We start from the raw sequence: 15,222 nt of genomic DNA, 5'->3' as shown, positions 1-15,222 counted from the left end.
AAGATATTAATAAAAAAAAAAAAGTGTCCTGAGATATCTCACCGGTCTGTCACAGCTGTAGACTTTGTAAACAGCAAACAAAAATGTGTCCGCGGACAGTGACGCTTTTCAGCTGTCAACCATTTTGCTCACTCTCTTAGTGTTGTATTTGAAGTGGATCATTGAGGCCATGATTCATAATGTTTGTCAGTTGAGGGCGCTATTGTGACACTGTTGAATTTGACAGCCATAGGAACAAACGATGCTGCACTTTTGCTCGGTTTTGGTCACAAAATTACCTTTGGGGGGCAGGGTTTAGAAATGAGGGGGCATGGCTAATTCAACAGCTCAGTCACGTGAAAGCTTCAAAGTGCTAAAATCGCTTACAGCACCTTTAAGTGAAAGCAACCAACCAAGCAAACAGCTCTTTTGCTAAAACGCTCCTTAAGATTATAGGTGATTGTTGCATTGAACATTGTCTGTTGTACCTGAGCAGCTGTTGCACCAGTTGGACCAATGGGAGGCTCTGTTTGTTGGCAGACTCATAAATGCCTGTGTTGATCAGGTCTTTGTCCAGGGTGGTACGGCAGCGATGCAGAGTGGAGGCACTGGCTTCCTGCTCATCGATCTCCTTCTCCTTCTGCGCCTCCTTCTTTGCCTCAATGTCCTAGTTTAAGATAACCAGAGAAACAATGCAGTTAATTGGAAAGTCAGAAGTAAAAAGATACAAAAAGGTACAAAATTCTGAAACTATCCGAGTAATGGAAAAAAAACAGATGTGTAAAACATTCAAATATCGAATATCCATATACGTGTTTAAAGGTGAAATGTGTCATTTCTAGTGACACCAAATGGAATTTCTATCCCAAACTCCCACCATTGGTTGAGCCAAGGTCCACGTTTGGCGGGACAGGATGCTCAAACAAACACTTTCAGGAAAGATTAAAATAGGGGCTTACTTACAGTGGTCTCTGCATATTAAGATGGGATAGAAAAAAGTATTTTACAATAAAGAGACTTCAACTTTAAATGTATCAGTCTGAAACCGAAACAATTCAACAGCATTACATTTATAGTAACAATTTACACCTTTCTTTAGTGTAAATGGTTTTTGACACTTTCCCCTTAGGGCTCATGAATCTGTTTCCTCCTCTGTCAGGTTTTTGGCAGTGTTCTGTTGGGTGTAGTAGATATGAGGCATGCAGGGTGAATAAATGATGAAGTAACTGATGAATAAAACATGCTGACCTGGATCTCAGCTGTGATGGCAGCGTTCAAAGCTGACTCCAGCCCTCCGTCCGCCATCAGACTGCTAACCAAGAGATCGATCATAAAGCGACGGCCAGGACTTACACTCATCTCATTTCCGGATGCTGGAAAACACAGAAATGCTTTTGACCATTAACCCCCGTGAGCTTGAAATAATCATCTTCAAAAGCAGATGGAAGATTGTTTTTGCACATCTCAGCTCATACAGTGATGGTAAACTGAAATGTAGCACCAAAATGTTGCTGGAAAAGTATGTTGTGTTTTGAAAAAGAAGCCAATTGCATACAAAATTTTAAAAAGGGGCCGTTCTAGCATTCAAAAACAGCTACAGTGGAATTGTTTTAAAGGTGTCATGACTAGGGCTGAAACGATTAGTCGACGTTGTCAACAATAAAAAAATTGACAATTTTCGTTGTCGAATAGTCATTTATCTCATTTAATCTAACTTTGAAGATTGCAAAGTATGACGGAATTATACAAAAATACAAAATAAGTAAAAACAGAAGCACTCTCGTTGTGGAATAAGCAGAGCCGGAGTTGCTGCTCCGCTTAAGTAAAACTTGCATATCAGAGCGCCTTTAAATGAAACACCCCGGCGTTACATCTTTCATGCAGTTACATTTAATGCTTTATAGCTTTATTAAAGTTCAAATAATAAGGAAGCAGGTCATGTAAATAACAACAAACACCAAAACTGGCATTTCTCTGTGCGGTCAACACCTCTTCTATGAGTTGCGCAAGGTGTCCTGATTTAAGGGGAAGAGATTGAAACTGCAACCGACTGATGCACACTCTGTCGAGGGGACGCTCGTCCCCCTCATGCGCACTTGCTGCAGCTAGATTATAACGTGATGGCTCGTGTCTTACTGAATCATAATATATGTGTCACTATGCATTTCTTATCGTGAAGAACACTGGCAATACGCAGCTTTATTAATAAGAGAGAGTTTGCTTTTTTGTGAGTTAAAGATGGATTGAAGTGAACAAAAAGGTGAGAGAGGGTAGTCTTCGCCCCATTATAAACTGCAACAAAATACGTTTTTGATTTGTTTTGGCTTGTTTTCCAATATAAATATCTAAAACTCCATTAAAACAATGTACATTTACTTTAGCAGATACTGCAGAAGAAAAAATTGTTATCTGAGAATGTTGTATATAATATTAAAAATACAAATATTTTAAAATATCTAAAAATCGTTTTATAAAAAAAAAAAAGATGCATTCACCTGAGAAGCAGCATATAAGATAATTAGACTTGCTTTTAGAGAATAGATCTTGAATATAAGTATATTTTGTCTTTACTGCACTCGCAGATGTATAGCCAAGTGATAAATCACATTTATATACAAAATACATTCTCTTAAAGACTTAATATCTTATACGTTGCTTCAAGTAAATGTATCTTGTTTTAAGGATTTAGACCGTTTTAAAATGGTAAACAGGACAAAAATACTTGATAACAATAGGATTTTTTGCAGTGAATGTTTTACTGAATTAAACTTAAAAAGTATTTTTTTCCTTTAATTCAGTGAATGTCATTTAGAGGTATATTTAATACACCCTTTTAAGTCAAGGCAGAAGCTGAATAGTCGGTTAAGTGCTAATGATTAATCGTTGCAATAATCAGCAGAATAGCCGAATAATCGTTCTAATAATCATTAGATTAATTGATTATCAAAATAATTGTTAGTTGCAGCCCTACAACTAACATTTATTTTGATAATTGATTAATCTAATGATTCTTAGAAGGATATTAAAAAATCTAATATGTTGTCGATAACGTCAATTAATCATTTCAACCCTAATGACATGCATTTTTTAATATGTTCCAAGAGGTTCACTTATAATATTAGAAAAGTTTTTTGGCACAAAAAACCGTCATATACAGTGGCAAGAAAAAGCATGTGAACCCTTTGGAATTACCTGCATTCATGTATAAATTTGTCTAAAACGTGTCTAATCTGTTTTGATCTTCATCTAAGTTCCAATAATGAACAAACACACAATCTGTTTTAACTAATAACACACAAATTATTGTATTGTTCTTGTACATACTGAATACACCACTCAAACATTCACAGTTTAGGTTGGAAAAAGAATGTGAACTAGGCTAATGACGTCAACAAAAGCTAATTAAAGTCAGGAGTGGCAAACCTGGCATCCAATTAATGAAATGAGATTGGAGGCATAGGTTAGAGCTACTTTGACTTGACTCAAACATTTTGGGTTTGCTACTCACAAGAAGCATCTGATGATGTGGACCTTGCCTCACAAAAAAGAGAATTGTTGCTTTACACAAAGCTGGAAAGGATTACAAAGTTGTCTCGAAGAGCTTAGATATTCATCTGTCCACAGTTAGACAAACTGTCTATAAATGGAGACGATTTAGTACTGTGGTTACTCTCCCTAGAAGTGAACTTCGTTGCCAAGATGTCTCAAAGGGCACACCACAGAATGCTCAATGAGGCAAAAAAAAAAAAAAAAAAAAAAGAAAAGAAAAGAGCCCTAGAGTTACAGCAAAAGACTTGGAACTGGTTAACATCTCTTATCATGAGTCTACTATACTGAAAACATTAAACAGGCATGGTATCCATGGCAGGACACCACGAAGGAAGCCAATTGCATGAACATTTTTAAAAAGGGGCCATTCCAGCATACAAAAACAGCTAAGGTGGAAATATGTTAAAGGTGTCATGACTAGGGCTGAAACGATTAGGCGACGTTATCGACAATGTTGACAATAAAAAATTGTCAACAAAAAATTCCATTGTCGAATAGTCATTTGATCTCATTTAATGTAACATGAGATCACATTAAACTCTAATGATTGCACACAAAAGCAGCACTGCAGCTCGCGCATGACTGAGAGGAAGAAAACACAGCTCATAGTCCAGATGCACTCCAAATTTTCCAAACAGCTTCAGGTGAAGTAGATTGCAAAGTATGAGGGAATTATACAAAAATACAAAATAAGTAAATACAGAAGCACTCTCATTGCAGAATAAGCAGAGCCACGAAGGAAGCCACTGCTTTCCAACAAAAACATTGCTGTGTGCCTGAAGTTTGACAAAGATCACCTTTACACTCCACAATGCTACTGGGACAATATTTTATGGACTGGTGAAACTAAGGTTGAATTGTTTGGGAAGAACATGCAGCACTACATACCAACATGAAAACATCATCCCAACGGTGAAGTACAGTGCAGGCTGCATCATGTTTTGGGACTGCTTTGCTGCTTCGGGGCCTGAACCGCTTGCCATCATCAAGGGAAAAATGAGTTTATACAAGATAATGTCAGGGTGGCTGTGCACCAGCTGAAGCTCAGTAGAAGTTGGGTGATGCAGCAGGACAATGACCCTAAGCATCAAATTAAATTCACTACAGAATGGCTTAAAGAGAGAAAATCCAACTTTTGGAGTGGCTCAGTCAGAGCCCAAACGCAATAGAGATGCTGTGAAATGACGTTCACAGCAGACATTGTAAGAATATGTCTGAGCTGAAGCAGTTTTTTTGGAAGAATGGTATAAATTCCTTCTGAACATTGTGCACGTCTAATCCGCAGCTACCGGAAATGCTTGGTTAAGGTTATTGCTGCCAAAGGAGGATCAACCTGTTATTAAATCCAAGGGTTCACTCACTTACTGTGAATATTGAACACATCCCGTTAAACAAAGACATGAAAAATTATAACGGTTTGTGTGTTGTTAGCTTCAGCACCATAGTGTTATACTTGTGACTTTGATGAAGATGAGATCACAATTTCTGACCAATTAATGCAGAAAACCAGCTCCAAAGAGTTCAAACTTTTTCTAGCCACTGTATTCCTAAAACATGATAATTTTCCACCCTCTTTCTGACCCTCTGTCAGATACGCTCGGATTTGGTGCTGCTTCTCCTTTAAGACATAACAGTAAATGCCCAATGTTATAATTGGCTCTCTGCTCTTGACTGACCTGCGCTCTTCTTGCCATCTCACTTCTCAACACTACTGGGTGAGGCTACGGAAGTTATAAGGTAAAGTAGGCGTTGATGTGTTGTTGTGGATGCGGTCAGATGCTAATGACTGCCACAGTGTAACATTACAATGTATAAAAGTATGAGTCATTTTGGCAGCTTGGTTTCAACAAATGCTCTTTTTGCTGTGAGAAGGAAGTTTTGAGTTCTGAAACTTACAGTATGTCTTTATAGTACAATGACCTCTTATATGTCAAAAGGTCAAGGAAAATGTCATTCCTCATGTCATGACCCCTTTAATTCATCATTTCACAGAGCTTTATAAAAAACGTGTCACCATGACATTTAAATGTGTCCATTTACTGCATGTTTACTTGGAAATGCAAAATAGCACTGACCAACCCAAGATGATGTCCTGTGTGAATGGCCACTAACCGTGCAGCAACATGGGAGAAATGGCAAACTAAATTTTACTCTAGAACCAGGGTTTTAAACCAGAGGTCCATGGAGAATATACAGCTTATAAAACATATAGAACATATACTAAGTTTATCACATTTCTAACCATTTACAAATTTCTAACAATCTAACCATCCTGTTAAGCATCATGTAATGTTCATAATGAAGGTTCTTATAATATGTTACCAAGAAAATAGCTTTTATTTACTGGGGGTTCCTGGGTCTGTAAAGATTGCAAACCTCTGCTCTGGAGAATTCATCAAGTAACACAGAATATTCACAGAGAGGTGATTAAAATAGCATCAAAGCGATCCAGTTGTTTTTACAGTCCAGAATTCAGGTTCAGCACTGACCTGCATTGGGCAGCAGTGAGGACAGGGCTCTTGCTCTCTCCTCTGCAGTGGGCAGTAGCACTGACCAGCCACTCTGGAGCACGGTCTGGGCGGCCGCCTGCACAGTATTCAACACCCCGGCGTTGCTGGCCAGCGTCACCACCGTCTGCTTGAGGTTATTCAGCAGTCCACTGCCCAAGCCCAGACCCACCTCCTCAGGGTCAACCTGGTTACTGATGGCTGCATGGAGCTGGAGACACAGAAAACACACGGTAACAAAAACATTCTTTATGAACAGTCATAACATCAGTTAGCTTTCCAAGTTGACATTTCTATCGCTGGTCGATATGACAGTTTTCTTGAATTTTACACTGACATCTATCGATGTGGATGCAGCATCTTGTAAAGGTTTTCACACACCAATTCCATTGTAGAAATACCCTATTCACAGGTAATGGGGGGTAACCATTTTATCAAGGTGAGATGCTGGTCATTTTCGCAACAAAGCTGTATGAGGGTAATTTATGGTATGAATAAAATGTCTTTTTGGCCACTTACATGACTGATTTGAGTCTCAAATCAGTGTACATTACTTCATCAAACAATCATTAAAAAGTAGTATACATTTATTTAGGTCTAAAACCTTTAAGTTGGAAAAAATACTGAGTATACCTTTAAGCATATTTGTGCGTTGCCATTCAAACTATTATTTTAGAATGAAAATTGCACTCTATATTGTTGTTTAAACAAAAAGAACAAATAAAATGACTGGAGATCTAGACAGCTGACCTGCAGTCTGAGCAGGTTGAGTGCAGCCACAACCATGCATTCTTTTTCCTGTGGTGGTGGCCAATCAGAGGTGCCGTCCATGCCCTCGCTGACCTGTCGCAGGAGCAGGTCAAGCTGCTCAAAAGTCATAGTGCACACATCCACCACGAATGGTACACGGAGTCCCACGGACCACTCAGAGCACGAGGACCATGAAAAACTCTGTGAGCGAGTGAGACAGAATGTTTCAAATACACTTAACATGCACAGTCAAAGACAGTAACCGACGCATCACTTCCTGGTAACACTGATACATGATCATACCTGTCCTGGGCCACAGGAGATGCCCACTATGTGTTTAGAGTTAAGGCCTGGCAGGGCTTTAGGCTGCTTCTTATTGGAGAACAGCGTGTCAAAGTGCTGTAGTTTATCATTGCTGCCCCAGCTGTGCACCTCCCCTTCCTCAGTGAGGGCCAAGCAGTGTGTAGAGCCCACCGCTATATCCACCACCCTCTTACCTGAATTGACAGAGAAATTGTCATTTATTCAAACCCCACTCAGACTTTGATCCCCTCAATTTGAAATCCTAAACTTGTAGATAAGATGATGAAAACTAACAACCAAGTTAGGCTATTCACAGCCCATTTTACCTCCATTATGTGACGCATGTCCAAGTGGAACAAGTAAAAAAAAAAAAAAAGTAAATTTTTATTTCATATTGACTTCAAACTTTGGAAACCCCAAATTTTAAAACAAAACCATTGAAAACAATTAAAAACTCTGAACCTTGTAGACTGTCTAGCAGTTTGGGATAGCGGACGTGTTCGTCAGTTCCATGGCCGAGTCTTTGGTTGTCTCCTTTGCCCCAGGTGTAGACCTGTCCATCTTTAGTAAGCGCTACAGAGAACTGGCTCCCGCAGCACACTTTAACAATATCCAAATCTTGTAGCTTTTCCACGAGTTTTGGTGTCTTACAGCCATCGCTGCCCCCACGGCCGAGCTTACCATAGTCGCCATCACCCCACGACCACACTTGACCTAAAGAGCGAGTCATAAAGAAGACTATCATATCATCAACTCATCAACATAAGTTCACTGATAAAGTGCCTTTTTGAGAAGTCCTACCATTCTCAGTCACAGCGAGGGTCTGAGCATCTCCGCTGCCACAGGCTACATCTATCACCTTAAGCCCCTTCAGAGCAGTCACCAGCATAGGGGTGGTCTGGTCCTCACTGGAGCCTTTCAGACAAAAATACACACTTCATTTTTTGTGCTTAGTAAGGGTGCTATGGATTTACTTGGTTTTTAAAGCAGTTCTGTAGTTGTGGTTACAGATGTTACCGTGGCCTAGCCTGCCATAGTTTCCTCGGCCCCATGTGTATAGCTCTCCATCAGCTGTGATGGCTGCACTGTAAGTGCTGCCACATGCAATGTGTAAAACCTGCTTCCCTGTCGGTCTCCCAGAGAATGCTGCAATCATGGTGGGCTCCTCCAAATACCTGCAGAGATAGTAGGAGATGAAATATAATTACACCTTTTGCAGCAAACATGTATATTTCTGTAATATAGATACATTACTCTACTGCTCTTCTACATATAGCATTATATGCTTTAGCATCATTTCTTTGAGACTGTATGACAATCCCCTTTACATATAAAAGTGAGTGGAGGAGATTTTTCATTTTCCCTACAAAAAGTACTGCAGCAGTACCATGGTACAGTGATGGTATCAGATGGTAATAACATGGTACTTTGATGTACATTACAGTACATTCTTATCCCATGGTATTACCATGGTACATGCCCAAAAACATGCCAATACCATGGTTCTTCCTGGTACCTTTTTGTTACTGTAATACTAATTTATAATTAAACAGCAACAATGTTATTTGCTTTTTTAAGCTATAGGCCTTTATGGAGTCTGAGAAATAATATTGCATGTTTGATGATGTTTGTGTGGAGTTCTTACGTCGCGTCTCCATGTCCCAGTCTGCCTCCATCTCCGCAGCCCCAGGAGAACACCTCCCCATTGACTGAAAGAGCTAAGTAGTGCTGCCCATCTGGATGTGCTGCAAGCTTTATTATTTTCCTGGATGACAGTGCATGGACTAGCATAGGGGACTGATGGGAATACAGAACTTTGGTTAGATGCTACAGAAGAAAAAGCTTGTATTTAGCTTAGTTTGCCAAACAATAAACACAAGTAGTAACTCAAAGAGAGAAATTAAGGTCTACTGGGTCAGCAAAAGCCAAACAACAAGGAGAACTCCCTATCAACCCATTTTTGGAAAACAAAATTAAACCAAAGAAGAAAACAAAAAAAAACAAACAACAAACCAGACCAAAAGACAAACCAAAAAAAAAAAAAAAAAAAACACCCTGTAAGACCTGTTTAAGGAATATTCTGACTTTAGCCATTCTAACTTCCACCAGACTGAATGCCGATTACCACAAAAATTTATTCAGACTCGTCCATCCTTTTCTTTAAAAAAAGCAAAAATCAAGGCTACAGTGAGGTACTTAAAATAGAGGAGAATGGGGCCAATTTCTGGAGGGTTTAAACACAGAAATGTGAAACTTATATTTTTATAAGAGCACTTACATTAATTCTTCTGTTAAAACGTGTGTATTATTTGAGGCTTAAAGTGGTTTAAATGAATTTTTACAGTCTTTTTAGGGCTGTAGGGCTTGTTGACATTACATCGTCATGACAACAAAGTTGTAAAATTGGCTATAACTTTACACAGAAAAGGTTAAGAAGTGATTTTATCACACTAAAATCATGTTAACATGCATATTGCTTGTGGCTATACTTTTGAAACAGTGAGTATTTTAACGTTTACAGCTTGGCCCCATTCACTTCCATTGTAAGTGCATCACTGAAGCCCAGATTTTTGTGCTTTTTTTTTTTTTTTTTTTTTTTAAAGAAAAGGATGAACGACATTTTTTTTGTGGTAATCAATATTATGCCGCAAATGCCGTCGACTGAGCGTAACTTGTATTGAACACAAAATATTTCTTTAATATAACAGTCAGCTAACAAAAAGAGGGGCTTACTAGGGTGGTGCTTTTGTAATTTTGCATGTAGACAGCACCAGTGATGGTCAGAATGAGGAAACCCTTCTCGGAGCAGACGATCTGAGTGACACCCAGGTTTGACAGTGCCTTGCATTGGATTGGTCCATTCACATTAGCGTAAGGCTTCCATCCAAGCAGACCCCAACCAATTACCTCCTGCAATGTACCCTGGAATTGGAAAAAGATGCAAGAATGAAAAACATGGATCTGCCAAGAACGATCTGATTATTCTCCTGGAGGGATTACAGAGTACTGAAAGCACAGAAACACAATCATGACTGCATTTAAATTGGGATTCCTCGGGCTGCCACAAGAGACAGTGCGCTCTACAGTTGTAGAGCAGCTTCATTTAAAACGAATACAAAAAAGTGGGTCACTGTGCTACCAGGTAGTATTATTAAGATGCATGAATGAATAAAAAAGGAAATACAGTGGAGCTCTAAAGTCACATTCTAATTTAAACCTGGAAATAATGGTTTTAGGATTTAAATTTTTTTTTTTAAATAAATAAATGTTTCGACATTAAATGAATAGTACTGAGCCACTGTTATTACAGGTGTGTTACTACAAATAACTGTAAGTGCATGGATGAAGAAGCATGCTGCAGTACCTTATTAGAGGTGGGTGAGCTGCACTGCGGGGGACTGCAGGGGGTTGCCAGGCGGTCCAAGTGTGCCATGACAACGACAGCTGTCTGTTGCAGGTCAATGGCCAGGTCATTGTCTTGAGGCAGGGTGAGATAGCATAGGAAACTCTCGTTTGGGCTCAGAGGGGCCGAAAGGATCTGTGAATGAGTAGCAAGACATTAAAAGGGACAAATTAATAAATATACAGCATCGCGAACAACTAGCACCAAAGACATAACACTAACAAAAAAAGTACTATCCTTGATAACCTTGGAGAACCATGTAAATACCATGGTACATGAACATGGTAATCATTCAGTACCATTATATATACAAAATACCATGATATTACCATATGATACCATCCCAGTACCAAAACAGTCCTTTATTTAAGGGAAATCTGCATTAATTTGTTCAGAGTTTTGATCTCACCTCGATCTCCTCCTCAGGAACAGATTCCTCCTTACTGCTGTGGATGTTGTGGAAGCGCTGCAGGAGGGGCAGTAAGGGGGCACTGGTGCCCTGAGTGGAGCGCTCATTATCCATCTCTCTGGTTCCACTGTCCCAAAGCCGTAGAAGCAGCAGAACCGCAGACAGCAGCTGACTACAGGACAACAACATGCAAGAGCAGGACTCAGAGAGAGTGTTGATGAATAGTTCTGGTCTATCCAAAGGGTCCCATTTAACAATACTCTAAGAAGTTTACAAGCAGGGCCCAAAATAAGCATTGGCCAGTTTTACCAGCTGGTTTGTAACTTCTTTTTTTTTCTAATAAAAGTCTGCCCCTAGCAGATGTAAATGATGTAAGCAGTGACAGTCGTGCATCTCACTTTGCATTACACAATTTACCATAATAAGTTTCACCAGAAAAGTTTTCCCACACTTTCATTTTCAGAATCCCAGAAGATAAATTCCTGGCATTTAGCCACCACAAGGAAAACAAGGAGCCAATTCATGATTTCATCAAAAGACTGGGCAGTATATTAATGTGGTGCATGACACAAAATATAAGGAAAAAGTTAATCAGTAAATGAGACAGAAAAAATAATTTTAACAAAATAACACATTTCTTTTGCTTACAAATAATTTGATTTATAAGAATGACCACTAAGAATTTTTGGTGTATTTGTTACATTAGTAAATGCATTAGGTATCATGAATTAACATAACAATGAACGATATTTTTAACAGCAGTTATTAATTTTGGTTAATGTTAATTTATAAAAACACAACTGTTCATTTTAAGTTCATACTACATTAACTAATGTTAACGTATACAACTTTTAATCTTAAAAATGTATTGGTATATGTTAAAATGAACATTGTTCACTGCTAGTTCATGTTAACTAATGAGTTAATGAATACAACACTTGTTGTATTATTGAAGGTGTTACCAAATTATTTATGACAGGTAATTTCTCAATTCACCAGGCATTGACAGGTGTGGAAAAAGTTAATTTTGGACCAAGGTCTGATTGAGTGAAAGCAGGACTCCAGGTACCTGAGAGTTCCTCGCTGTACTGCCAGCTCCAGTAGGATGGCCAGGGCCAAGTGCTGATCCTGCAGGGGAATGTTACTGGGTGCTTTACCACTGCCACTTCCATGAATATCACTGAACAAAATCACAAATATCAAATGAGCTTCAACAGTATTGAATTATAAGTCTGGATTATAAAGATGTATGACAACATCTTCAAACAACCAATTAGCTTTATTAAAACAAAACATTCTAGGGGCCTGTTTAGCTCAGCGAGTAAAGACGCTGACTACCACTTCTGGAATCGTGAGTTCAAATCCAGGGTGTGCTGAGTGACTCCAGCCAGGTCTCCTAAGCAACCAAATTGGCCCGGTTGCTAGGGAGGGTAGAGTCACATGGGGTAACCTCCTCATGGTCGCTATAATGTGGTTCGCTCTCGGTGGGGCACGTGGTGAGTTGTGCGTAGATGCTGCGGAGAATAGCGTGAAGCCTCCACACACGCTTTGTCTCCGTGATAACGCGCTCAACAAGCCATGTGATAAGATGCGCGGACTGACGGTCTCAGATGCGGAGGCAACTGAGATTCGTCCTCCACCACCCGGATTGACGCGAGTCACTACACAACCACGAGGACTTAAAGCACATTGGGAATTGGGCATTCCAAATTGGGAAGGAAAAAAAAAAAAAAAAAAAAAACGTTATTAAGGCCCGTTCACATCAAGAATGATAGCTATAACATTAACTGTACTGATAACTATATTAGCATCCACACCAACGGACGATAATGTTCTGCTTTTTCTAAGTGCGCGCTGCAGTTATGTTCACAGTCAAGAAAATGGATGTAGATGAACTGCTACTGCTCTACGTTTCGCAAAAAAATAAAATAAAAGCAGACAGATACAAGACAATGTCGACGACATTAGCGCTGAATACATCCAGCTTGCATTAGCTTTTCATTATCTCATCTCCGTTAATACTGAAGAAGAATGCAGAAGGAACATTGCCGGTTCTTGATCAGGAGTTTCCATTTTGTTTGTGTGTGTTGCAAGTGGCAATCCAGTGCTGGAGTGTGTTATATTGAATGTTATGAGTCCTTGTTGTGGCGCGAGCCCTTTAAAGTTGGATGGATTTTGATTGGCTGTCAATGTTTTTATCGTTCATCAGCTAGAAGAAAATCACTCTGAAAATGATCCAAACAATATCGTTCCTCAGGTACGTTAATGTTATAGTTGTGGTGTGGACTCAGCTATTCTCTTAGAGTTAGAACGATTTTTAAAACTTTATAGATATAGTTCTTGGTGTGAACGGGCCTTTACATGGGAAATGCAAGTACTACTTCTGAATAATATTACTACTTTTTTTTGCAATCAGGCATAGAGAAGAATGGTAAACCTGAGGAATTTGGTAGCCCTCTCGACCACCTCTAGCCAGACGGGCGACACAGTGCTCTCATCAAACAGAGTGGCTTCAGGGAGAGCTCGTAGAGCATCTAGAGACTCTTGCAATAACTCACTGCACAGGTCTGCATCATCGCCTGAAACAGCAAAAACACAACATCTCAACTGTAACAGCTTCCTTTAAAAGGAATAGTTCACCCAAAAATAAAATTTCTCTCATCATTTACCCACCCTTATGCCATACCAGATGTGTATGACTTTCTTTCTTCTGCTGAACACAAACAAAGGTTGTAAGTGAATGGGTACCAAAACTCTAAAGCTCCAAAAGCATAAAGGCAGCGTAAAAGTAATCCATATGACTCCAGTGGTTAAATCCCTGTCTTCAGAAGTTATATGATAGGTGTGGGTGGGAAACCGATCAATATTTAAGTTATTTTTCTTCGGCAGAAGAAAGTTACACATACACATCTAGGATGACATGAGGGAGTAAATTAATTTGAGAAAAATTGGGTGAACTATCCCTTTAAATCAGACATGCAGAGCTAGATCAAGTGATTTTATGACAGGTAAAGGTTAAGACCTTCTTTAATTACCCTTATTAGTCTTTTCATAAACTCTGACACTTGTCAGATTTTTTTGTAACATTATAAAAATATAACAAAACATTACAATATCAAATGGGAAATTAAAACTTAGTTTAAAATCATGTCTTTTATAAACTACTATTCCAAGTTCATCTGAGAAGTTTGGGCACTTGTAAAAACAGTGGGAAGGCCTTTTCTTTCCAGGGCCAGAGAAGCTGTATCCACCCATTCCCTCAGGACATTGGGCCGAATTGCTCTCAATATCAAAACACATCACATCTAGATCTCTCACCAGTGTGTAACCTTCTGATCAGGCTCAGGGTTTCAGCAACAACCATTAAAGAGCAAGAAATTCTCCTCACGTTTGCTGTCAGCTCCAGTTCAAACTGCAAAGTTAACCTTTTGTACCACCGTTTCCAAAATGAGCTGAAGAACTACCCAACAGGAAAATAATGTTTCACATGCAAATTAAGTCGAGTACTTATTTGAATCAACATGTTCCAATTGTTTTTTGTTTTTTTTTCCCTCCCCTTTTTGGCACGCCCAATTTCCAATGTGCTCTAAGTCCTCGTGGTGGCGTAGTGACTCACCTCAATCCGGGTGGCGGAGGACAAATCTCAGTTGCCTCCGCGTCTGAGACTGTCAAGTCGTACATCTTATCACATGGCTTGTTGAGCACATTACTGCGGAGACATAGCACGTGTGGAGGATTCACGCCATCCACCGCGGCATCCACGGACAACTCACCACGCGCCCCACCGAGAGCGAACCACATTATAGCAACCACGAGGTTACCCCATGTGACTCTACCCTCCCTAGCAACCGGGCCAATTTGGTTGCTTAGGAGACCTGGCTGGAGTCACTCAGCACGCCCTGGATTCAAACTCGCGACTCCAGGGGTGGTTGTCAGCGTCTTTACTAGCTGAGCTACACAGGCCCCCAACGTGCTCCAATTGATAAAATTCAGGTATAATGGGAAGGTTTGACAAGAACTTCTAGTCAATTCAGAGAATATGCTGTATATAGCATTAATATGCTATATACAGGATCAATAGATCAGTAAAACCATTGGCTGCTTTCATATGCTTCATGCTTATGGCTGTTTCTATCAATCATTTCCAAGAACCTGGGGCCGGATTCAAAAACGAAATTTCTTCTTATCTACTATCTACTCTATTTAACAAAAAAAGTTAAGAATATTTTGTATTCCCAAAAAAACATAAGCATTTAAATTCTCGAAACAAATGTTCTTAAAAATCATTGTTAATAACATCATAAAGTTAGGATAACCTCACA

General features: G+C 39.4%; 1 protein-coding gene across 1 annotated transcript in view; it reads right to left on the bottom strand.

The window, feature by feature from the left end:
• The window catches only part of herc2 (HECT and RLD domain containing E3 ubiquitin protein ligase 2), an 85,101-nt gene that overhangs the window by 47,742 nt on the left and 22,137 nt on the right, over nucleotides 1-15,222 (bottom strand). Inside the window, exons 7-20 of the mRNA XM_051711761.1 lie at nucleotides 13,338-13,479; nucleotides 11,970-12,080; nucleotides 10,901-11,072; nucleotides 10,453-10,626; nucleotides 9,822-10,010; nucleotides 8,734-8,885; nucleotides 8,106-8,263; nucleotides 7,890-8,003; nucleotides 7,551-7,802; nucleotides 7,089-7,282; nucleotides 6,786-6,986; nucleotides 6,018-6,246; nucleotides 1,228-1,352; nucleotides 468-646 (exon numbers count right to left, since the gene is read on the bottom strand). Of these exons, the coding sequence (XP_051567721.1) occupies nucleotides 468-646; nucleotides 1,228-1,352; nucleotides 6,018-6,246; nucleotides 6,786-6,986; nucleotides 7,089-7,282; nucleotides 7,551-7,802; nucleotides 7,890-8,003; nucleotides 8,106-8,263; nucleotides 8,734-8,885; nucleotides 9,822-10,010; nucleotides 10,453-10,626; nucleotides 10,901-11,072; nucleotides 11,970-12,080; nucleotides 13,338-13,479 (2,392 nt within the window). The remainder of the gene's footprint in view (nucleotides 1-467; nucleotides 647-1,227; nucleotides 1,353-6,017; nucleotides 6,247-6,785; nucleotides 6,987-7,088; nucleotides 7,283-7,550; nucleotides 7,803-7,889; nucleotides 8,004-8,105; nucleotides 8,264-8,733; nucleotides 8,886-9,821; nucleotides 10,011-10,452; nucleotides 10,627-10,900; nucleotides 11,073-11,969; nucleotides 12,081-13,337; nucleotides 13,480-15,222) is intronic.

The sequence above is a fragment of the Myxocyprinus asiaticus genome, chromosome 12 (assembly GCF_019703515.2).
Source record: "Myxocyprinus asiaticus isolate MX2 ecotype Aquarium Trade chromosome 12, UBuf_Myxa_2, whole genome shotgun sequence".
Lineage (NCBI taxonomy): Eukaryota > Metazoa > Chordata > Actinopteri > Cypriniformes > Catostomidae > Myxocyprinus > Myxocyprinus asiaticus.
Note: the sequence above shows the minus strand (reverse complement) of the source record. Positions and strands in the feature narration are given on the sequence as shown.